This window comes from Pelodiscus sinensis, chromosome 22 (assembly GCF_049634645.1).
Source record: "Pelodiscus sinensis isolate JC-2024 chromosome 22, ASM4963464v1, whole genome shotgun sequence".
NCBI lineage: Eukaryota > Metazoa > Chordata > Testudines > Trionychidae > Pelodiscus > Pelodiscus sinensis.
Genome location: NC_134732.1, coordinates 23,973,654 through 23,996,568, shown reverse-complemented (window position 1 = coordinate 23,996,568; position 22,915 = coordinate 23,973,654). Strand labels below are relative to the sequence as shown.

At 43.6% G+C, this 22,915-nt stretch overlaps 2 protein-coding genes across 9 annotated transcripts in view; one reads left to right on the top strand and one right to left on the bottom strand.

Moving 5' to 3' along the window:
* LHX2 (LIM homeobox 2) overlaps nucleotides 1-10,714 on the bottom strand; it is a 76,112-nt gene extending 65,398 nt beyond the window's left edge. Inside the window, exon 1 of one of the 2 annotated variants that reach the window (XM_025184049.2) lies at nucleotides 9,330-10,714. The gene's annotated coding sequence lies outside the window, so the exon portion shown is untranslated. The remainder of the gene's footprint in view (nucleotides 1-9,329) is intronic. The other variant, XM_025184050.2, reaches the window with a different exon arrangement.
* A 616-nt stretch (nucleotides 10,715-11,330) lies between these two features.
* The window catches only part of DENND1A (DENN domain containing 1A), a 361,801-nt gene continuing 350,216 nt past the window's right edge, over nucleotides 11,331-22,915 (top strand). For 2 of the 7 annotated variants that reach the window (XM_075905650.1, XM_075905649.1), the window contains exon 1: nucleotides 11,333-11,623. In XM_075905650.1, coding sequence (XP_075761765.1) covers nucleotides 11,607-11,623 — 17 coding nt within the window. In that variant the 5' untranslated portion in view covers nucleotides 11,333-11,606. Of the gene's footprint in view, nucleotides 11,624-22,915 lie in introns of all 7 variants that reach the window. The other 5 variants (XM_075905654.1, XM_075905652.1, XM_075905656.1 and 2 more) reach the window with 4 other exon arrangements.

The window sequence follows — 22,915 nt, the reverse complement described above, 5'->3', positions numbered from 1 at the left end:
TGGATGAAGTTGTGGTTTATTGTTAAATTTGTCTCAAAATCTCAGCTGAGATTTAGACAAGTTGCAGCATGGACAAAACAGACTTCATTAAACAGCAGATTTTTATATTACTGCATCTAAGAAACAGAGAAGAAAGAGGCAAGACATTTTTTTTGCCAAATTCCCAAACAGTTTTGCAGATGCAGTAAGTATGAAAATTTCTGATAAGCTTTGGATAAGTTTACAAACTCTGGTGGATGTTTGCCCCATCCTTCAGCTACTGACATATCTGGAGGCATTCGTATGTATGAGTCATCCTCAATGTTATTCAGTTAGTACTAGCTTTTGAATGAAGGAATTAGAACCTGCATGATGAAGAAGAAAAAGCTGGTCCAAAAAGGTGAACATTTCATTTTCTGTCACTCCAGATGTCTAAGATGTAGCAAAAATATTTTCTCAAAAAAATTCAGGTCACAGTACGTGTCACAGGGGTTGTCACTGAATGAGGAAAGCAGTAATTATTTTCTCATGTATTTGTGTCCAGAAGTGCCTCAGGCACTCAACATAGGTTCTGCAGCACTCATCCAAATCTGACCCAGGCTCCTTACCTCTGGAGGCAGTGAACTGAGCCTTTTTGGATAGTTTGAGTAGTATCCTAGGGCTTTCACCCATCCTTTAAATCCTGGATTATTTTCTTCTCCTTAAAGATCCCCTTCTGCTGCCCTTTTGTTTGCTGTTAAATAGCTGATCTCTACTGGGAAGACGATTCACAGTTAATCAGCTCATCTATTCTGAGACAGTGACAATGCTGGTTTATGAATATGCCAGCAGGCATTGCTGTAACAGTTGTGCGGTTAAACCCTTCCCTTTCCTGAGGGGCTCCACTGTATCCACAGCACTGCAAACATAATACAATTACCACCAAACTAGTGTGCTGGCTATAAACACTAATGCTGTCAACAGAATTTGAGAAAACGCAATTTGTGTTATTTAGCAAGCAGCTTGTTTACATAAATAAACCAGGTGAGGTGAAAAAAGTGATGCTCTACAGTATTGAACACAAGTGAACATTAGGCATATGGAGAGAAAAATATTTCTGCGCTTCTGTTTTCTCATAATCTTTTGGGTTGCCTTGTATCATCTCACTGTGAATAATGAGACAGGCTTTTCCCAGTCTTTTGGACAGGCACTACTCCTGCTCTGAACAGAGATGACATAGTGGTCAAAATGCTAGCAGCTGGTCTATATTGCGACTTTTTCTGTTGCTATTACTGGGGTGGGTTTTAAAGAAAAGTAAGGACTCACATAATATATTCCTGAAGTATTGCTACCAGAAAAAGTCAACAGAAGAAATTAGCCACATTCTTACATTTACTCATACCAGAACTATTATTCATACAAATAAAACAAAAGTTCATCCTTCCTGGCAAATACATTGAGTTGCTCCTCCCTATTTGAGACCTTTTTCTGTTATGTTGCTTATTTATTCATTGAAACAGGATTTAGAATCATAGAATCCTAGGGCTGGAAGAGACCTCAGGAGGTCATGGAGTCCAGTCCCCTACCCAAAGCAGGACCAACCCCAACTAAACCATCCCAGCCAGGGCTTTGTCAAGCCAGGACTTAAAAACCTCTGGGGAGGGAGATTTCACCACCTTCATAGGTAACCCATCCCAGTACTTCACCTCCCTCTTAGTGAAATAGTTTTACCTAATATCCAACTCAGACCTCCCCCACTGTAACTTGAGACCATTTCTATACTTTCAATTTACGTCAGAATTGTTAATAGTCAGAAACTATTTAAACTTGAAATCAATCTATCCATTTTAGCCTCATTATTTTATACATTTAAATTGTATGTACGATTCTGTCCGTTCCTTTCCTTCTACTGAATGCTCAAAAATTAGTTTATAATACTGTGCTTTCTTTCCTTGACTTGAAGGGCAAAGAGTCTATTGACCTGGCATTTGTATGATATTACTTTCCCTTCTCCATAATCCTATGCAGTGTAAAGAAATCATCCAGATTTACAGCTTGTTAGTAATGATTTGATGGACATTATAGTAGGGAGCAAGCTCTGCTACAGTTCAAATTAAGACCCGTTTTCCATTTAATGCTTGATTATAAGGCCACATCTACGAAAGTTACATCCATATAGAGCTGCTGCTATTAGTATATTGCTCATGTATGTGCACACTTGGCTGCTTGAGAGGGTGCTTTGTGTACTTACAAGGAGTGCTTGTGTCACTCTTTGGTGCAATGTTTTTTGGGTGTTTTCTTAATATGTTGTGAGGTGGAAATGAGTAACACGCTGGAAGCTAGGGGTCAAGTTTCCATCACAGTACTTTCTATAATTCCATAATGCCACTCCCATCTCATAATTTTTAAAAAATTGCTTTTTTTAAATCCCACAAACCTGTGCAGCACTTGTTTCTGCCTTCTCTGACAGAAGCATGGAGCCTGCACAGCTCTGCGCTATTGTCATGAACATTGCAAATGCAGGATGAATGATTCTCCAGGATGCACAGAAGTGCAGGAAGCACTGCAGCGACATGGAATATGACAATTTCTTTGGGAGGAGATTGCTAAGGGATATAATGAAAACAAATTCATGGTTGTGACTGGTATTCACAGAGCAGTAGCAGAAAGTGGAGTGCCTCTTCTGGGCCTAAGGAACAAGCAGTAACTGGTGGGATTCCATTATAATGCAGGTTTGGGATGAAAAGCAGCAGCTGTAGAACTTTCAGATGTCAAAATCCACATCCTTGGTTCAATGTGCTGAACTCACACTAGCCAGCCAGTGCTTAGGCCACAGAATGAGAGCTTCACTGACAGCAGAGAAGTGAGTGGTGGACACATTGTGGAAACTTGCAACATCAACTTTGGAATTAGACAATCCACAGTGCTATCTGTTGTCATGCAAGTGTGTAAAGCCATTAATTGTATCCTGTTATGCGGGACCATGACTTCAGGCCAATGCTTATCAAAGTGGTCTGTGAAACCACTTTAAGACACTTGTTAACTGGTTGTGCCAGTTTTCTTACCAGCGCCGTAGCGCCGTAGCCTCACAGCTCCTGTTGGCTCCATTTCACTGTTTGCAAAGTGGAAGTGGCAGGCTGGTGCTTCTCGTGGCTTCCTTTGGCTGCAATTGAAGAAACAGAGCCAATAGGAGCTGTGAGGCTCTGTGGCCGTGGCACCAGTAAAAAAAAACAAACGGCTGTGGCCAGTTAACAGGTTTCTCAAAGTGGTTTCGCAGACCACTTTGAGAAACACTGCTCTAGGCAATAGGCAGGACATGAGGTGTGGATTTGCAGCTATGGAGATCCCAAACTTCAGTGGGTAATAACATGGCACACACATCCCCTATTTTGACCCTAACACACTTCACCACAGAGTACATAAACATAAAAGGATATTTTTCTATAGTTAAGCAAGCTTTGGTGAATAATGAGGGATGCTTCACAGCTATCATTATGGGCTGGTTAGGGGAAGGTTCATGACGTTCACATATTTAACAACACAGGACTGTTCAGAAAGCTGCAAGCAGGGATGGTCTTTCCTGACCAACAAGTGACCACTGGTGATGCTGAAAGTACAATAGCATTCCTGTGGGACCCAGTCTGCTCCTTGTTCATAAAGCCATACACTGGCCCCTTTGACAGCTCTAAGAAAAGATTCAGCTACTATATTAGCAGGTATATAACAGCAATTGAATATGCTTTGGGCAGATTCAAAGGAGAAAAATATTTCACTAGTTATAGCTGCTTGTTGTGTTCTACATAATATCTGTGAGGCAAAAGGGGAACAGTTGCCACTCCTATGGAGCAGATGTCCCCTGACTTTGAATGGCCAGACACAAGGTCCATTAGAAGAGCTCAGCACAGAGCTATACTGCTGAGGGGAGGCCTTGAAAGAGAATTTGAATGGTCAGCCACAGTTCTTTATTTTGCTGGGTTACGTTCTACTGACCCTGAAGGTTTCAAGGGCTGTTAGGAACTGTGTCGTGCTTGATGCGTAGTGCTTATCATCGCACCATCTGAATGAATTCAGGTATTACTTTTCAATTACTATTAGCTACAATGATTAGGAATGTAACCCCATGCTCTCAGCCCTAAGCTTCTGACTGCCAGAAGCTAGGACTGAGGATGATCACTCAAAATTGCCTTGTATTTATTCCCTCTGAAGCACCTAGCACAGACAACTATAAGAGCCAGGATACCAGCCTAGATGGACCATTGATCTGGCCCAAATGGCCATTCAGACGTACTTTCGGTAGCACTAATCATTCTGTTGTATAGGTTCTGAAGTAATAAAGGTGAAATTATTTTCAAAACTAAAAAATCTGTTGTGTAACAAGGACAGTGCAAAAGAATAGTGTGAAAATAAAATATTCATGCAGAATTGTACATTAACAGGACATAACTTTAAAGTTAGTATGCTAGAAAACAGTTATGTCCCTTTCAGTCTATTTCTGCTGAACATATGTCAACCATGATTCGCACGGGTCAGTGTATGTGAAGGTATGGTTTCCCTCACTGACCCCCAGCCTAGAGTGCGTGGGGGAAGAATGCATCTGATGATGCCTCATAGAACATTGTGTAGGGGGTTGCTAAAATGGAATTCTCATTGACTACAAAGAGAACTGAGCATGTGACATGACTGTGGCACTTATAGGTCAACAAGAGACTGCAGCATCAGTATTTGCTGCCTGAAAAGCCCTGTTATGTACTGGTGCTTCTCCTTTTCACTCTCTCTTTATCTAGGCTGGCTATTATGTTAACCTTCCAGGCTCTCTGTTCAAGGCCCAATGCAGCAATGGCTTTCAGAATCTCACTGAATTTACCCACCCTAGTCAACCTTTGTTTCCTCTGTCAGGTATTCCATGGGTGTGGAGAGGGGCCCCCATTATGGCTTCAATAGCAGGAATTACAGATAAATTAGACAGCTGTATCATTGGATTTACAGTCACAAAGGAAAGCAAACGGCAAGTTTCAGAACTCACCCTTATTTCCATAAAAGTTTTAAAACAGACATACTATTGACACTTCAGCTTTGACACCTGTCTGCATAATGCCACTGTCCACTGCCGCCATGGTGAGTATGGCCCACCATAAGCAAGGAGGGAATTGTTGGTTGTGTATAACAAAAATTTCAGGCCCTATTTTCCATCAGGTTGAGCATAGGGCAATGGCCTTGTATACTGACACTCCATTCCAGGGGTAGTAGTAATTTTAGCTGATATCTCACTCCTGAGGGTAAGAAATGAATAGAGAGCCCAAAGCTGCCCAAGTCTGTATGCCTCCAGCCTGCTACCACAATCATGCTTGCTGAAATCATTGCAAAGTAGAGTGGGAAAATATTTTACCACAAAGGAAAAAATAAAGGCAGCCATTACCAGAAACGTCTGGGACACGTTTGTGGAATATCTCCATGAAAGTTCTGAGATCTCTCGGGATACAGGGTACATCTCTATTAGGACATGAAAAATGTCAAAAAATATTACCTGTGTAACCAATGGAAACATCCGTTGGTTACATGGTTAATCAGGCTTTGTGGGTTCCCAGGTGCTGGCCCAGCAGGCTCCAGGCTCTCAACACCACTAGACCCACAGGCTACATCTACACTGGCCCCTTTTCCGGAAGGGGCATGTAAATTTCACTAGTCGTCGTAGGGAAATCCGCGGGGGATTTAAAAATCCCCCGCGGCATTTAAATAAAAATGTCCGCCGCTTTTTTCCGGCTTTTAAAAAAGCCGGAAAAGAGCGTCTAGACTGGCCCCGATCCTCCGGAAAAAGTGCCCTTTTCCGGAGGGTCTTATTCCTACTTCAAAGTAGGAATAAGACCCTCCGGAAAAGGGCACTTTTTCCGGAGGATCGGGGCCAGTCTAGACGCTCTTTTCCGGCTTTTTTAAAAGCCGGAAAAAAGCGGCGGACATTTTTATTTAAATGCCGCGGGGGATTTTTAAATCCCCCGCGGATTTCCCTACGACGACTAGTGAAATTTACATGCCCCTTCCGGAAAAGGGGCCAGTGTAGACGTAGCCACAGAATCCAGACTCCAGGTCACTGCTGCCCACACGGGGTCCAGACCACCGCTGGCCCAATGGGTTCTATATGCCTGACACTGGCAGTCCTGCGAGTTCCAGGCTAATGTTGCCACCAGCCCTGCAGGGTCTGAGCCCTTGGCTGATAGCGGCCCCGGGCTCATGGCCATTTCTGTCCCTGCAGGGCCTGGCGACAGGATCATGTCTGCTGCTGGCCCCACAGGCTCCGGGGTGCCAGTCACCACAAGCTTTGGGCTGAAGGATCCCAGCCGCTGCTGACTCCACAGGCTCAGGACTAAACACCACTGAGACTCACATAGCAAAAGGATTACACTGAGCCTGTATGGACAGAGAAATCAACAGGGTTCAAAACATTAAACATTTTGCACCAGCCAGGCAGCTCAAGGGGCTAAGTGCATTGAACCTGACTTACCTAGACAAGGTCATTTTGAGTTCCCACTTTGGGCAGAAATTTGGTAAGAACAGAAGGCATATTGCTAAAGTTTGTCTCCATTAGGGTTGTATTATTATTTATTTTGGGGAAAACTGCTGAGCATTCCTAAGTACTTACTGTTGCCTCTGCTGAGGAATAGAAGGTTTCAAGACCTTGCAAGTTGGTTCTCCCTTCTTGTTCAACCTAGTCAATGGCTTTATAATTCTGACAAACACAAACATATAACATATAACTGACAAACAGTTGTGTCTCTCTAGTTGTTTTCCTGAGGTACGTCACATATTTTTTAAATAGCTTACATTTATTTCAGTTCAGTTTCAGATTACCACTCTTATTCCTCTCAAAAATCATTTGTACAGGCATCAGTTCCTGCTCAAAAAAGTCTTAGTATGCATCAGAATATCACCATGTATAACACAGTAAAAGAATTATGCCATACAATACTCTTTCATAAGCCTCTGAAAGATACCAAGGCTGTTAAATAAACCAAAAAACATTAATTTAAATAATCATGCAAAAATACTTTTCCCCCTATCCTTCAGATCATACCTATTTTTAATGATCCATTGGAAAACTAAGGTATCTGCTGCTAAGAGCAGATAAGAATCATTTTAAGTAAATTAATTCAGTTTTCTGAATTATAATCTACATGGAATATAGAATTTAAGCCTATTCCCTTTATGTCTAAGGCACAAGGACTGATTGAAAAATCAATTAGTTATAAATGTCTAATACATTCCCTCAATCGCTTGTAAAGCATAGAGTGTTATGCTAGAACAACGCCATAAAAAGTCTTAGGCTGTGTCTACATTGGCACCCCTTTCCGGAAAAGGGATGCTAATGAGACCAGTCGGAATTGCAAATGCCGCGGGGGATATAAGTAGGAATAAGGGATCTTCCAGAAGAGGGCTTATTTTCCGCAAGATCCCGTCTAGACTGGCGCTTTTCTCTGGCAAAACCCCGAGCCGGAAAAAAGCGGCAGCCATGTTCATGCAGATGCCGCGGGGGATATTTAAATCCCCCGCGGCATTTGCAATTCCGACTGGTCTCATTAGCATCCCTTTTCCGGAAAGGGGTGCCAATGTAGACAAAGCCTTGGAGTTAACCTTCAAAACTCTTTCATATCCTTCCTCTCCTTTAAAATGTTTCTCTTTTGTTGTGTCACTGTTTACTAGATGCAGCAGAGGGTCACATTTTGTGGCACTATTTTTGTTAATACTAAACTCTCAAAGTGCTAATAGTTCTCATTATCAACCTTTTGCTCCTCCTATTGGATCTCTGTAGCAGCTCTTCTCCCTCAGTCTCTGCTCCTGTCCTTAGGTAGTTTTCTTTGTCCCTCTCTGACTATTTTTAAGGTACTCTCATTGATGTTCATGACTTCCTTCAACACCCTCTCCCTCTAAGGCTCAAACACGCTCTTTTAAGCTGCATTGTGTGTCAAATGATCTATCACAAATACACTGGCTCCTGTCTTTTTAAAGAGCCAATACTACCCTAGGTCAACATCTTTCCTGGAATTTATTACGCAGTTATTTGCTATTATGACTCCATCCATTATCTCAATTGCCCAGACCTCTCATTCCAGTTCTTGAGATCTAATTTTTAAACCTATTTTTCCGATTTTTTGAATGAGTGCATGTTCTTCAGTCATTATCTCCTTTTGAGACCTATAAGGCCATTTATTCTGAGTCTTCCAGTTGTTAGCATTTTTAGCATGTCTGGTTAAAAAACTGTTATGTCTGAGCCAGTATTCACAATTCGTGTACATTGCACATTCTCTATTACTCTCCTTAGTAGTCCTATACTTATTACTGTTATTCAACTGACCAGATAAAAACAAACAAACGAACAAAACAAAACACCCAATTTATGAGGCTATTCCTAGTACCACCAATATTTGCCTGGTAAGTTTGGTGTCAGCCCATTTTTCGAAACTGGATGAGGAACTTTCTTTACGCACTTGACACTTCCCTGACACTTCGTCCTGGCTTGCCTTGCATTTATAACACTCCTTTTTGGGGACAAATCATTTTCATATCACCAACATTTATGATAATTATTTCCTTTATTATTTCTTATGGTCAATCTCTGTTAACATTGTTATAAAGACTTGTCTAAACACAACTAGTACATGTTTATTTATACTGGTGCAGTATAGCTAAAGCAGTACAAATCCCCCTGGTGCATATGCATTCATACAAAAGTGCCCTATTCTGGTACAGGAAAGGGTATAACTATGTGGCTGCATCTAGACTGGAAAAACTTGCCAGCTGTCTACACTGGCCGCTTGAATTTCCGCAAGAACACTGACGATCTCATGTAAGATTGTCAGTGTTCTTGCAGAAATACTATGCTGCTCCCGTTTGGGCAAAAGCCCTCTTGAGCAAATGCTTTTGCGCAAGAGGGCCAGTGTAGACAATGCGGTATTGTTTTGTGCAAAAAAGCCCCGATGGTGAAAATGGCGATTGGGGCTTTCTTACGCAAAACCGCGTCTAGATTGGCACAGACGCTTTTCCGCAAAAAGTGCTTTTGCAGAAGAGCATCCGTGCCAATCTAGATGCTCTTTTCTGCAAATGCTTTTAATGGAAAAATGTTTCCGTTAAAAGCATTTGCGGAAAATCATGCCAGTCTAGACGTAGCCTATCAGTATAAATTACCTTTATGCCAATAAGATTGTGTCCACTAGAGCTTTTATCATTAGTTCAGTAAAAAACAATCACAGTCCTAACTAAAATAATTATTCTGGTAAAACTTGTAAGTTAACTTGCAAGTGTAAAATGGGCCTAATTTTCTAAATGTTATGACAAATTAAAATCTTTTTCATTGTACATATTAAATACAAATTTGTACTCACAGGGCTGATGTCAGCCTGGTTCAGTCATTCTAACTGGCAACTGCTTTCTTTTCTGCTTGGCTGTTGCTTGGGAGGATTTCAGTGCTCTGACAAATACCATTAAACAGTGTCCTTGGTTTCTTTTTGGTGATCTTAATTAGTCAGACCACGTCTAGTTAAGCATCAATGGACCATTTCCATTTTATCCCCTGCTGATATCTGGATTTGCCAGACAACCATCTCATCTGGTCCTCTGCTAGTTAAGACTGCATATCTTGTTCCTTTCTTCTCCTTGTCCTTAGCTGTGCCCTGGCTAGATTATGTGGATGGCTGGCTCCAAACTGCTTCTGACATCTCTTGGTAACTTAGTATTTTTCTGGAGCATCATCAGATCTGATTAGCTATTAAAAGCACCTCTCTTTTAATCTCCCCATCATTTGAGATACAATGTTAAAGTTAGCCAAATAAGCCTCCCAAGAATTTTTTCCCTCAGTGGTCACTATTGTATTTTTTGTATTGGCTTTTGTATTACTTGAACTGGGACCATTTGATTCTTGCTAACTGGGCTACCGTGGTATACAAATGGGGTAAAAAAATTGTAAATATCCTGTCTTGCCCAAATGCTCTGGCTGGTGTGCTTCCTCATCCCAGAAGCTGGCTTCCACAATCATCTGCAACACCTGAAATTTCTTTTCTAATTTTCTAGCTCTTTACTTCCTTCCTGCAGGTCATCCCTTACTCTAACAAGTTCCAAATTAGTCAGAATTTTCTGATTATTTCCCATATTCTGAAAATGTATTTAGTCCACAGTAATCAAGTGTCCATCATCTCCTTTATTCTGTTTGCCAGTCTTGACTGGGCATGCTGTATACAGGTTTCAAAATCTGTCCACGTCAATATTCCCTCTAATCCTTTCCTTCTATATGTGAATTTTTTCCATTCATGTGCAGAATACATTTTTATGTGCATCAATGCATGTGTGAATGTACACCACTAACAGAAACACAAAACCTAACTGTGGATGCTTTGCTAATCAGCTGGGTGATACTGGAATTTCTCCTACATGGCTGCACAAGCACACAGCTCATTGAGAACACTGGTCCAAGTCCTTTGTAATTTTTGTTCCAGCAGAATTTGTATTTAAACCGAATGGATCTCATCTCTGCTTTCAATTCCTTCTAAAAAACTTCCAGGTCCCCTTTGGTCTGACCTAGTATGGCTGTTCTTATGTTTTACATTCTTCCTCGGGTCCTGTTATTCCTTCTGGCCTGCTTATATTGTCTCCAAGTCTTTGATTTCTGCAACTTTCTCTGCAATTTGTTGCAGTTTGGTTCAACGGCCAGCCCAGCTCACTATTTCTTTCTCCTTGGAAACTCTACCCTGTTTACAAAACCAGTCTTGACTCTTGGGATGGGTTTTCCCAGTCTCTGTGCAGGAGATATTTTATACTTATTGGAGGCTGGGGGAATTAATCAATCCTTATTCAGGAGATGATGAGTCTGTTTTGAAGGGAAGGCTCAATCCTTATGTAGGGCAGTGCAGTCAGCTGGGGAGGGCATTTCAGTGGGGATCAGTCCTGGCCCTCATTTACAGGGTTTGTAAGATGGGGGTCTCTGCCCCTGCGTGCGGGTGGGCTTCCCAACCAGTCACGCAGGATTTGTGGGCCTGGACCCTTCTCATGGAGGTTTGTGAGGGAGTATCCAGGCCCCCTTCACAGGCTGCTGGGGGGAGGGAGTCATAGCCATTGGCAGGCTCGAGGGCTTCTGTTCCAGCATGTCCTGCGGGGGCATCCCAGTCAGTGAGACAAGGCGGGCCAGAAAGGGCGCCCGGCTCCTGCCCATGGCACTGTCTAGGGACCCTGGGAGCTGCCTGGCGACGGTTTAACGGTCATCCTGGCCCCGCCTCTAGCGCGCGGGCCCGTTCGCCCCGCGCCCGTTAGCAGTGACTGCAGCAGGGCTCCTCCCTCTTTAAATGTGGGCGGGGCGGGGGCGCTTCCTCCGTCTTTCCCCTGGGGCAACCTTGGGAGCGGTTGAACTAGGCGCGCGCGTTCTCTGCGTTGCTATGACAACGGGGCGGGAGGGGCGCAACCGCAGGCGCGGCGCCGAGCCCGCAAGTCCTCGCGCCGCCTGCCCGGCTCGGACTACAGCTCCCAGCAGCCCCCGCGCGGCGCCGTGACTCTGCCGGGGCGACCGTGGCGCTGGCTGGGATGGAGCGAGCCTGAGGGGCAGGCGGAGGAGAGAGCCCAGCCCACCCCGCCCCTCCACCCTCGGCCCGGGCCCATGCGGCCCCCCAGAGACCATGGGATCCAGGATCAAGTGAGTGCCCGGGGGGGCTGAGCCTGGCTGCCGGGTCTGTCAAGGGAGGGCAGGACGGGGGAAAGGGGGGCTCCCCCTGCCCAGCCTGCAGGCCCCGGGGGGGGTCGAGCAGGGCTGAGGGGGGCGCCCCCTGCCCAGCCTGCAGGCCCGGGGGGGGGTCGAGCAGGGCTGAGGGGGGCGCCCCCTGCCCAGCCTGCAGGCCCCGGGGGGGGGGTCGAGCAGGGCTGAGGGGGGCGCCCCCTGCCCAGCCTGCAGGCCCGGGGGGGGGTCGAGCAGGGCTGAGGGGGGCGCCCCCTGCCCAGCCTGCAGGCCCCGGGGGGGGGGTCGAGCAGGGCTGAGGGGGGCGCCCCCTGCCCAGCCTGCAGGCCCGGGGGGGGGGGGTCGAGCAGGGCTGAGGGGGGCGCCCCCTGCCCAGCCTGCAGGCCCCGGGGGGGGGGGAGCTTCCTTCATCCCCTCTGTCCCCTGCCTGAAGCGTGGGACCCCCTCCGCCCCCCGTCCCCGCTGGGTTCAGAGTGGTGGCTGAGTAAGGCCAGACTCTGGGGACGGTGCCCTTGTGTGCAAGCTGCAGGAGCAGGCTAACGTGCATCACTGGAGGAAGAAATGTGTCCGTTTGAAGGCCGGGGGCGGGGGGCAGGGCTGTCTGAGGCAGGGTGGCCCTCAGGAGAGCAACCCTAGCTGTTTAGGTGCTGGGATGAAGGGTGACAAGAGACCCATGTCTTCTCTGCTTAAGGTGGGTGTCTGTAGCCAAAGCTTGAGGGAACCTCAACTAGCAGGCCTAAAAAATGGGAGAAGTGAGTAGGGTTGAGGTGAGGAATGGGACTTTAATGGAAGAGAGGGTAGAGGTTGTGGGGAGTATTGGGTTGAAACCTGCTGCTATTTCCCTTCTACATACAGCAGATCCCATTGAGACAGAGGGCCTGCCAGAGGTGCTAGCTGGTTGGATTACCCGTGCTTTCATATTCAGGGCTGTCAAATTAAAACAGTTAACAACATGAATGAACTGAGATTTTTAGAAACGTGAAGATCGTACATGTCTGAGAAGCAGATTTATGCATAGGAAACCTGTTCTCATCTGGAGGAGGCTGCCATGTTTGTGTACAGTAGGGGTATGTCTACACTTCAGTGCTATTTTGGGATCCTGGGATCCTGAAATAGCTACCTCACGTCTTTTGAACGGGTCCGTTATTCTGAAATACAGAGGATGTGCTATTTTGCCATCCCTGTAAACCTCATTAGACAGCACCAAATTACGAAATAGCCTGTTTCGAAATAGACTCAAATAAGCTACGCAATTTGCATAGTGCAAATTGCGTGTCTTATTTCAAGTTTCGGGTGCTGTGTAGACAAACCCTAGGAGTGATGAATGGGGCTGATCAGATGGCTCTTTTGTTACTTTGCTGAGCACTCTGGGTGATTGTTCCTCTATTAGGGCACTTTCCTATGTGATTGCTTAGGGTTCAGTTTGCTATCTCTTGTTTAGCATGTATAAACATTAGGTAGCAACTACAGACAGGTCAGCTATTTTTTGATGTGTGGACAGCTAGGATGTTAGATCCATTTTTGTGGCTACAGATTGAAATTTACCCCTGCGTTTCTGTCACCTCAAGATTAAGTGCTGTTCTGCATAGGAGTACCTGTCATATCTATTTAGAAACTTCAGCTGGTAGAGTTTGGTGATTTGCTGAAGTTATGCTTCCTTTTGCAAGCATATTGAACCTGTGCTCTACAAGCCTTTCTGACTACCCATTGATTTCTGGGTTGATTTTAAAATTTTGTTTTTGATTTATAATGGTCATGCACCTACTTGTCTAAAGGAAATTTTGCTGGATTTGCAATAAGCATAGGTGCCTGAACAGTGCCCCACTGGCATGAGAGGGGGTGGGTAACACAGCATTTAGGTAGGCCGCATGACCTTTGGGTCCCTTGGAGCAAACAGGAAGGGAGCAACTCAAGTTTTTCATCCTTGCAGGTTCATGCTGCAAGGTCCACTTCTCCCTTCACCCATAAGGAGATGTAGTGTAGGGGTAGGGCTGTGCATTGGTGATACAGTACTCTGTTGGAATATTCTGGTCAGGTTAACATTTTGCTGATGTTGTTGCTGGATGAATTGATTTGATGTTGGGGGTAATTGAGAGGTTTCTTTTACTGTTTTTAATAAAAATTGTCAAGGGTGTCCAAGTAAAATAAAGACAGACTTTAAAATAGTCCTAATGTGAATGCCGAATGAGTGAATCTCCATCCAAATGCATGTAACTTGGTAGGTCTGCTTGCTTCACTGACTTCTGGTCAGTGTATATTTGATTTAAATCATGATTGAAATCCCTAGTCAGGAAGACTCGATTTAATCATGGTTTTCTACATAAAAGTACAAAAGTGTTGGTTGTTATAGCCTTAATACATATTCTTCACAACTCAGAGATAGATGTAAGTTTCATTTTTAGAAGGTACACATTATATATGTTTTAGCAGTGATTTATTTTGAAGACTTATACCAGGAAGTGAATGAATGATGATTTCATTTACCAAAGGTAATTGAAGCAGATATTTACGAAGTCACTGGGTGGAGTACTATCTCCAGTTCAAAAGGTTAATCATTAATTTTGGAGGATTTTCTTGCCATACTGTATTAAGAGGAGAACCTCACCATATAGATATTTAAGTTGTTTTATTTAGTTAAAAAGATTTCTTAATTTGGAATGAATTAGTCCAAAGGAAGAAAATATTCTTTTTATACCAGCTGAAGAAGCTACTGCTGTTAAACGAGATTATCACTTCAACAGTCTCTGAATTCAAGTGCTTAAGTGACTTCCACCAGTTCACTGGTGCAACTTTCTTTAAAACATTATCAGCAAACGTATTTCTTGAATAGTTTACTCTTAGCTCTGAAGTTTATTATACAGGATGCATCTCTATAAACCGGAACTCTCTGGTCCGGCAACATCTGTGGTCTAGTAGGACTATGGATATTTCAGAATCAGAAAGTCCTGGTGTGCTCTGGGGGCGTGGGTGATCTGGGAGCTCGGTGTGATGCGGAAGGGGAGAGTGCTCAGTACGATTCAAGGGGGGGGGGTGTCAGCTAGGCTGGGAGGGTGGGGAGGCAGGTTGTCCAGGAAGCCCAATGGGGTGGCAGGGCAGGGCATGGGACTGGCAGCAGGGGGTCAAAAATGATCTCCCCAGTCTGGCAAATTCCCTCATCCAGAGTCAGTCAGGTCCCAAGGGTGCAGGACCAGGGAGGTCCAACCTGGGTTGGCATTATGGAGGATGATTGCTGGGTGTCCATGTCATAGCCAATTCCTCTTCTTCAGCTGTTAAGGTTTTACTTGGTACTAAGTATTGAGAATATTTGCAAGAAAATAAACTAGAGTGAGTGCTTGTCCCATTTTTTTTTTTAATGCTTGTAATTTAGCTCTGTCATTGCTTATTTGTCTTTTTAAAGATCTCACTCAGTTCCTTCCAAATTTCAACAGCATCACCAGTAAAAAGGCTATTTCCATGCATTTTGTTCAATGCTATAGAAATAGGCTTCAGGGTACTCAGCATATATTCATCATTTCTCTTAAGCCCGATGTTGAGAACTTTGGATGTGACAGTGCCATCTATTTTTTTACAGTTTTGTTCACAAACTCATCAGCTTAGGCTAGTTTCTGATATAGAGCTCAAAATAGACCACTACTGAGTTCCATCGCATGTCTTGTGGGAGAGTTAGTTTGGTTCCTTCTGCTTTTTTCAGAGCAGCTGTTGCAAAGTGGTTGTTAGGGAAGTATTTTGCAATTTCAACTTTAGCCTTTATTTCTGGAACAGTGAAGTCTTTGGCTGGGTGGCGCATCAAATGAGCGCTGCAGCCATGATATTAGCTTGGTACTCTCTTCACTCCCTTGTAAATTTCTTCTCATCTTGGATACATTTGCAGCACTGTCTTTGATCAAGCTATGTACTAGATTATTTTAATTTTTTCCCCACAGTTTGTTATAGCTTTTGTTGCTACTTCTTCTAAGTATTATGCTGTGTGTTCATTTCCTGATGTATCATTTGTTTCTGTATGGAAGACATTCCCTTCTTTTGTCACTCAAGCACATATAACAGGATTGTTGTGGATATTGCTCCACCTATGAAGACTCAGGTTAACAATTTTACCCTCTAGATTTTTTGCACACTGCTAAGTTTGTCTTTCATACACTTTATCCAGCAATTTACCAGCAACATTGGCTCTGTTGGGTGAACTGTATCCTGGTCTTAATGACTGAACCATGTTAGTGAAGTGTGGTTTCTCAATCAGATGGGAAAGGAGCGTTTGTTGCATAAACAAACCAGGCAATTTTTTTCTTTTTTGTAATCTGCTGGTTCTTATCACAAACTTATCTATGGTTGTTTCTGGTTAATGGAGATTTTTTTCCTTTTTGCTACAGGTGATATACTGTGGCTGTACGATATACACGATGTGACTAAAACCCTGTCATTGGCCAGATAACTCTGAAACTATAGAAAATGATGGTGATCTCAAAGGTGGATAGTCTTCAGAATTCTGTATGTTGAGGATGGACTCTCCTAACAAAATAAGTCAATGCAGTTACATGTTCCTGTCGTCATCTTCAATGCAGCCTCCTCCTGAGAGGGAACACTTCTCATGATGTTGTTTCAGTCAGGCAACCAGGTTGTGCATTTCTTTGTTGCGCTGTTTGCATTTTGCACACATGCCTGTCTTACCCACAAGTGGAGGAACTTCATTAAAATATTCCCAAACTGGGTGTCTTTTACAGCCTGCTGCCGTTATAGGTTTTCCCTTGTAGTCAGAGAATTGTATGCTAGATCTCAAATCAATGAAGTCTGCACTCAGAAAGACCTCAAGACTTCTGAAATATGCTGATCAAACAGTTTCACTTTTGTTTCTACTCCCTGATCGTCCCTTCTCACATTTATCTCCAGACTTCTTGTCCAGATCTATTCTGCTCCCAACAATCTTTTGTTCATTAATTTTTTTAAACTATGCACTTTTAGAAAGAGGTAAGGGATTGATTCTGTGTACACAAATTTGCAGACACACTATAGTGTTGAAGTCTGTTATTTCTCTCCTATATTTATTTATTTATTTTAAAAACATTTTTGCTGTTAACAAGCATGTTATCTCTGGAGACACAAATCCACAGTTTGAGAACTGCGAAACTGAGTATCTCTGATGGTATCTTCTAGACTGAGCACTGAGTCCGACTGGGTAAATAGGAATATTAGCCTAAATAATCCAGAAGCCTCTGGAACTCCATAAAATTGGGACCCTAATCCATGAACTATTGGAACTCATTTATAAAACTTTTCTTAAACTTTACATGAATATATTGTCTCATACTGTTTAATTAGAATTTATAATCTCTATTCCTTGGTGAGAGATCTTTGAGCTATAATGTATCTTAGATAGTTTTTTCCTTAAAAACATTTTATCCAGAAATCTGATTTTTTTTCAAAAGAAAATATTTTTTTTCAGTAAAAATCCAGGTTTTTTTAATTAAAAAAATCTTTGATTTGTATCCACCCTGCTTCTGTTTAAGTCACCCAGAAATTTTCTGTTAAACATACTCACTGGAATAGCTTTCACCTTTTGCATTGCTAGGGAAAATAAAATGTGTAAATCAGCCAACAGGGATTGTTGTTTCTGCCTACACAGTTTTGCAAGCCCTCTTTTCTGTTAACATTGGCACAGATTTATTACTGTGCAATGAAAAATGAAAAAAATGAATTGGGATATGAGACCCATATTAAATCTTTGAAGAAAGGCATAGGACATTTGAAATTATTATGCATAATTTCATCAAGTAACTTCACGGTTTGATTCACTTTGATTAAACTAGTGTTAATTTTTTTGAAAAAAATATTACCTTTAAGTTAATTGAAGTACCTTACAAATTGCTACCATCCTTCAGAAATGTTCAGCTTTTTTTTTGAAACTCTAAATAGCCCCAACTACTACCTTAATTTCTCTTTCTTTTCTCTGCCTGCCCACCCCACCTCTTTCCGAGCAGATCTGTTTTCCTTCATGAAGAATCATATAATCATAGAACACTAGAACTGGAAGGGATCTTAAGAGGTCATTGTATCCAGTCACCGGCCAACCCGTTACAGGCAAAGAGCCAAAATAGTGCTGGATAAGCCCCAGCCACCGTGTTTGGTTGAGCAAAAAAAAAAAGGACGCTGCCCTGTTCTGGATTTTTGCCCACCTCAAGCTCCCAGGAGCCGGCACCATTTTGCTTCGCTGTGCTGGATGGCTCCCCTGCACCCGATGATCACAGGGAACCAGGGGCCGTTTCTAGGGGCGCAGGGGAGGCTTTGCGAGCAGCATTTTAAGCAGGGAAGAGCCTCATGCGGCTCGCGAGCCCTGGCTTGGCCATCCCTGGGCTAGACCATCTCTGATAGATGTCTGTCTAACCTGCTCTTAAATATCTCCAGTGATGGAGATTCCACAACCTCACTTGGCAATTTATTCTAGTATTTAACCAGTTTGTTAAATTAGCGGAAATGTCTGCAGACACTTTTTTATGTGTCTTAATTTTCTGAAAATTTTTTGTCTTTGTTTCGGGTCTCTGTTTCATTAGTTTGAGTTGTGAGCATCTCTTTTGAAAGCATTTTGTGTCAGTAGGATGTAATTGAAGATGCACTTTTCTTTCAAGGAAACAGCCGGTGATGTACTCATTTCTTTTCTAGGATTTGAAATTAACTACACAGAAAAGAAAATTAATTGATTGTCAGGGACAGTTTTGTATTTCCCTGCCCATTTGTGCAGTATTGCTTTAGGAAAATGGTGGGAAAGTTTAGGTTTTGGTTTTTATAATTCTTAATTGTAAAATAGTTCTCTTGAGTTTGTTACCATAGTGAGACATTAAAGCTTGTATGTTCAGACCGACAGTGGTAAATAAATTGGCTTTCTATAGAATGTGTGGGATTGGGGGAAAGAGGAGCCTATTAAATATAGCCAGAGTAATGATATGTTGTACCTGAATAGCACAGAAGCAGACAGTTTGCACTGAATATGGTGTAATTTTTGTTTAATCCGTGGATCGAGTAAGGAGGAATGTAGAGGATACCAATAAATGCTCAGTGGAAAGTTAGCAGGAATATGATTCAGTAAGCAGAGTGGATAAAAATCGATGATTTAAAAAAAAAAAATCCAAACTCTTTAAATTTAAAGCAATTTATTATTTTTTTAAATCATCAATGAAATACTGAATTTCTTATTTAAAAATAAGGAACAATTAAATCTTACCACAAACGTTCTGCACCTATGATTACAGTCTCATAAAAATGAATTAATGGCTCTAGTCTGTTCAGCCTAATAACCAGATCTTGCTCCTTGAAAGTTCAGGGCTTTCAGTTTGTTTGTTTGTTTGTTGAGAAACATGTGCAAAGACAAACACAAGTTGCATAAGATTGTTTTTATTCTGTGCTTTATGTCAGGCCTGGGCAAAATATGACCCATTGGCCAGATCCTGCCTGCCATGCCACTGGATCCGGCCTGTGGATGCTCTGGGGAGCCCCAAGCAGGCTCCCCACTTGCCTGCTCCCCCCCCCAGCACAAACCCATTGGTTGGTTTTGTCCAGAAACCGGTCAATGGGAGCTGTCTGTTTCAATAACAGGCAGCCATGAAGCACAAGGGGCTCCAGAGCACATGGCTGTAGCCTGAACAGGGGCGGGGCAGTCAAGGAGGCTGATGCAGGAACTCTTAAGTCTCCTGGTAGAGCCTGCCTCTGGCATCCCAGTCCCTCCCTTCCTCAATTCTCTGCCCCCTACTCTACATACCAAATTCCTCTGCCCCCCTCCTGTACCCATATCCCCTCCCAGATTTGGCGCCCCAGGTCACAACTGCCTGCCTATCCCAAGCTCCCTTCCGCACCAAACCTCCATCCCAGACCCCACACCTTCTTCATTAATATCATGGAAGAGTGTGGCCCTCAACCATTTTCCAAATTGTTGGAGTAGTCCCCCATGAAAAATTATTGCCCACCCCGCATTATGGTGGTGAACCTGAGTCAGACATGACAGCGTCAGTTAAGACATTGTCTAAATATAGAAAGACAATATATAGGAAAGGTCAGAGGAAGTTTACAAAGGAACATTGGAGTGGACTGGAAAGGAAAAGGGAAGACATTATTATTTCAGCACACACTTAGTTTTCTATATTCCCCTACACATTTGCCACAGAAAAATTGTCATGGCTTCTGGATGTGAAAGAGACCCTATCTGGGAGTATTTTGAAGAAATTTGTTTTCTGGGTAAAAAAGGAAAATGTGTCAAGTGTAAGCAGGGCAAAAAGAAGATGCAGGGCCTAGCTGCAAGAATGAAGTACAGTAAAACTCCATTAGTCCGGCATCCAATGCTCCGGGACTTCTGATGGTCCGGCACCATCAGGAACCCGGAAGTGCTGGGGCAGCCGGACAGGTCTCCCCCATTGAGCTGCTGCTGAAACTGACCAGCACCTGAATCGGGGAAGCCAGGAGCAGAGCAGCTGGGGTGCTGCCGGGTTGGTCTTGTAGCGCTGCGGGACCAACCCGGGAGCACCCCAGCTGCTCTTGGGGACACTTGGGGCAGAGCAGCTGGAGTGCTGCCGGGTTGGTCCTGCAGCGCCAAAGGACGGCGCTGCGGGACCAACCCGGCAGGACCACACCTGCTCTGCCCCAGGGGTCCCCGATTCAGCCACTGCTGAAACAGATCAGCGGCTGATTCCAGGAAGCCCGGAGCAGAGCAGCTCTGCCCCGGGCTTCCTGGAATCAGCTGCTGATCTGTTTCAGCAGCGGCTGACTTGGGGACCCCCGGGGCAGAGCAGCTGGGGTGCTGCCAGGTTGGTCCCGCAGCACCTAGGGGTGGCGCTGCGGGACCAACCCGGCAGCACCCCTGCTGCTTTGCCCCAGGCGTCGGGATTCAGCTGCTGATGAAACTGACCAGCAGCGTCAGTTTCACCAGCAGGCTGAATCCGGACGCCTGGGGCAGAGCAGCTGGGGGACCAGCGTCCTTTGGCGCTGCGGGACCAACCCGGCAGCACTCCAGTTGCTCTGCCCCAGGCGTCCCCAAGAGCAGCTGGGGTGCTGCCGGGTTGGTCCCGCAGCCCCGAGGGGCAGCGCTGCGGGACCAACCCGGCAGCACCCCAGCTGCTCTATTGCAGGCATCCCCGATTCAGCTGCTGCTGAAACTTACCAGCAGCAGCTGAATCAGGGACGCCTGGGGCAGAGCTGGACTATCGTAAGGGGGGGCTATGAGGGGTCTGGGGTGGCATCCCCTCCCACCTCACTCCAGACCCCTCATAGCCCCCCCTTCTGATAGTCCGGCATATTTGATAATCCGGCACTCCCTGGGTCCTAAAGGTGCCGGATTATCGGAAGTTTACTGTATAAGGAAATCTGCTTATTGGGAGAAAATTGTGTGTCTTTGTCTGAAGAACAATGTGCATTAACTTTGCAATGCATCCTTCTTCACAACTTTCCCTACACCTTTTAGGATAAGTGTGAATTAACAAGTTAATTCCCAAACTGTTTACTATGTTGGATATTGCTAGAAAAATAATTAGCTTAGTTAATCATTATGGGTTGTTTAATTAGTTAATTAGGTTTAGTATCTAAGACCCAAGTATACAGCTGCGTTAAGAGAAATCTAGTAATGCCTGTTGCCACTGTCATTTTCTTATTTTATATTACCAAGTACATGCCTTTTATTTTGTAATATCATGGTCACAGACCTTAATGGTGATGCCATACATCTAGTTCCTATTTTACTTCAGCTTTTCCAAAGGAACCCCATTCTGCATTTGTTTTGTATGGGGCTTACTTCAAAATTAAGTGCAGTCAGATCTGCATCAAAATGAGAATCAGAGTGGGGATGATGAGAGCTAGTGGTAGAAGTTTTAAGGACACTACATTTTGTATTCTGAGGATTTGTCTGTTAGAGTTAATAGCATTTGAAAATAAATAAATTAAAAAAGAGTTTGAGGACAGCTGTCAGCTAGCTAGGAGACTGCTTTAATTGCAAATGTGAAACATTTATGTAACATTTAAGATTTAGCTTAATAAAATATAAGTGCTGTTGTGTTTGTGTATGCGACTTAGTTCTTACCATTCCTAATGTACTGCTGCTGCATCTGCAATTTGACACAAGCAAAGAGTACTAAATACTATTTCTTAAATAAATAAAAATCAAGTTATTTAAAAAAAGACGCAAAGTATACCCTCTTAGGTGATGTAAAATCTTGTACTGAGCTGTAAATTAACATGTTTTAGTAATGAGATTTGCAATATTGTTTGAAGAAACATGTGAACAAGTATCATTGGGAAACATGATTTAAACTGATGGACTTTTTTTGGTGATTAAATCAATGATTTAAATCCTCTTGATTTAAATCAATCCAGCCTGTCAGTCAGACATGTAAAATTCCATTTAAAATGTTAACTGTTTAAACCATATATGTTTTACTGGTTAACCAGCATGCTACAGTGGGCCCAGCTGGGTTGGCGCAGCCCACGGGTGGGGAACTGTTTCAGCTTGGCAGTTATCCCGGTAAGCATCCCTTTGTTTCTTACTGACAGTAGGAATGTAGAATTGGTTTCCAAAGTAGGGATGTAAAAGTCTGTTTAATTAGTTAACTGGTTAAATGTTAAGTTTAACCAGTTAACTGATTAAAAAGGGGTGGGTGAGAGGGGCCACCCTGCCCACCACACTTGGGTTGAAGCAAATGTTGGAAGTTGACAGCCTCGCGTGGGGTCAGAACAGCAGCCGGGGTGGGAGCAAGTCCAGCTCCCAGCCCTTGTGATACACTATGGCAATAAACTTTGTAGAAATGCCAACAACTAATATCTGCATATCTAAAAGTATGGGAGAAGGTGTGATGAACGGAATTAAACTGAATTAGACTTTTTGTGGAAACTGGCCTGAAATAACTCAGAACATTAATAGCCAAACATTCTTCATGCTTTGTTTTCAAGAATTTTAGAAGTTAGTGAAATTTCTTACTAGTGCATCTTGGAGCCAAAATGTGGTACCTGAGTGAGTGTCCTAGATAAGAATGCTAATGAAAAATAAAAATGCAGTGGTGCACTGTACATATGTCAATTTGTGTGCACCTCTGACCACGTGAAGCAAAGAAGTCAAATAATGATAATAGTGCTTCTTAGTTACATAGTTTTTGTCATGAGTATTAACTTATCTCAGTATTTCTCAAATTGGTCCACAAAATCACTTTGAGAAAGCCGTTAACTGACTGTGCTGGTGTGTTTATTTACTCCCCTTGGCTGCAAATGGCCAATAGGAGCCACGAGGCTCCG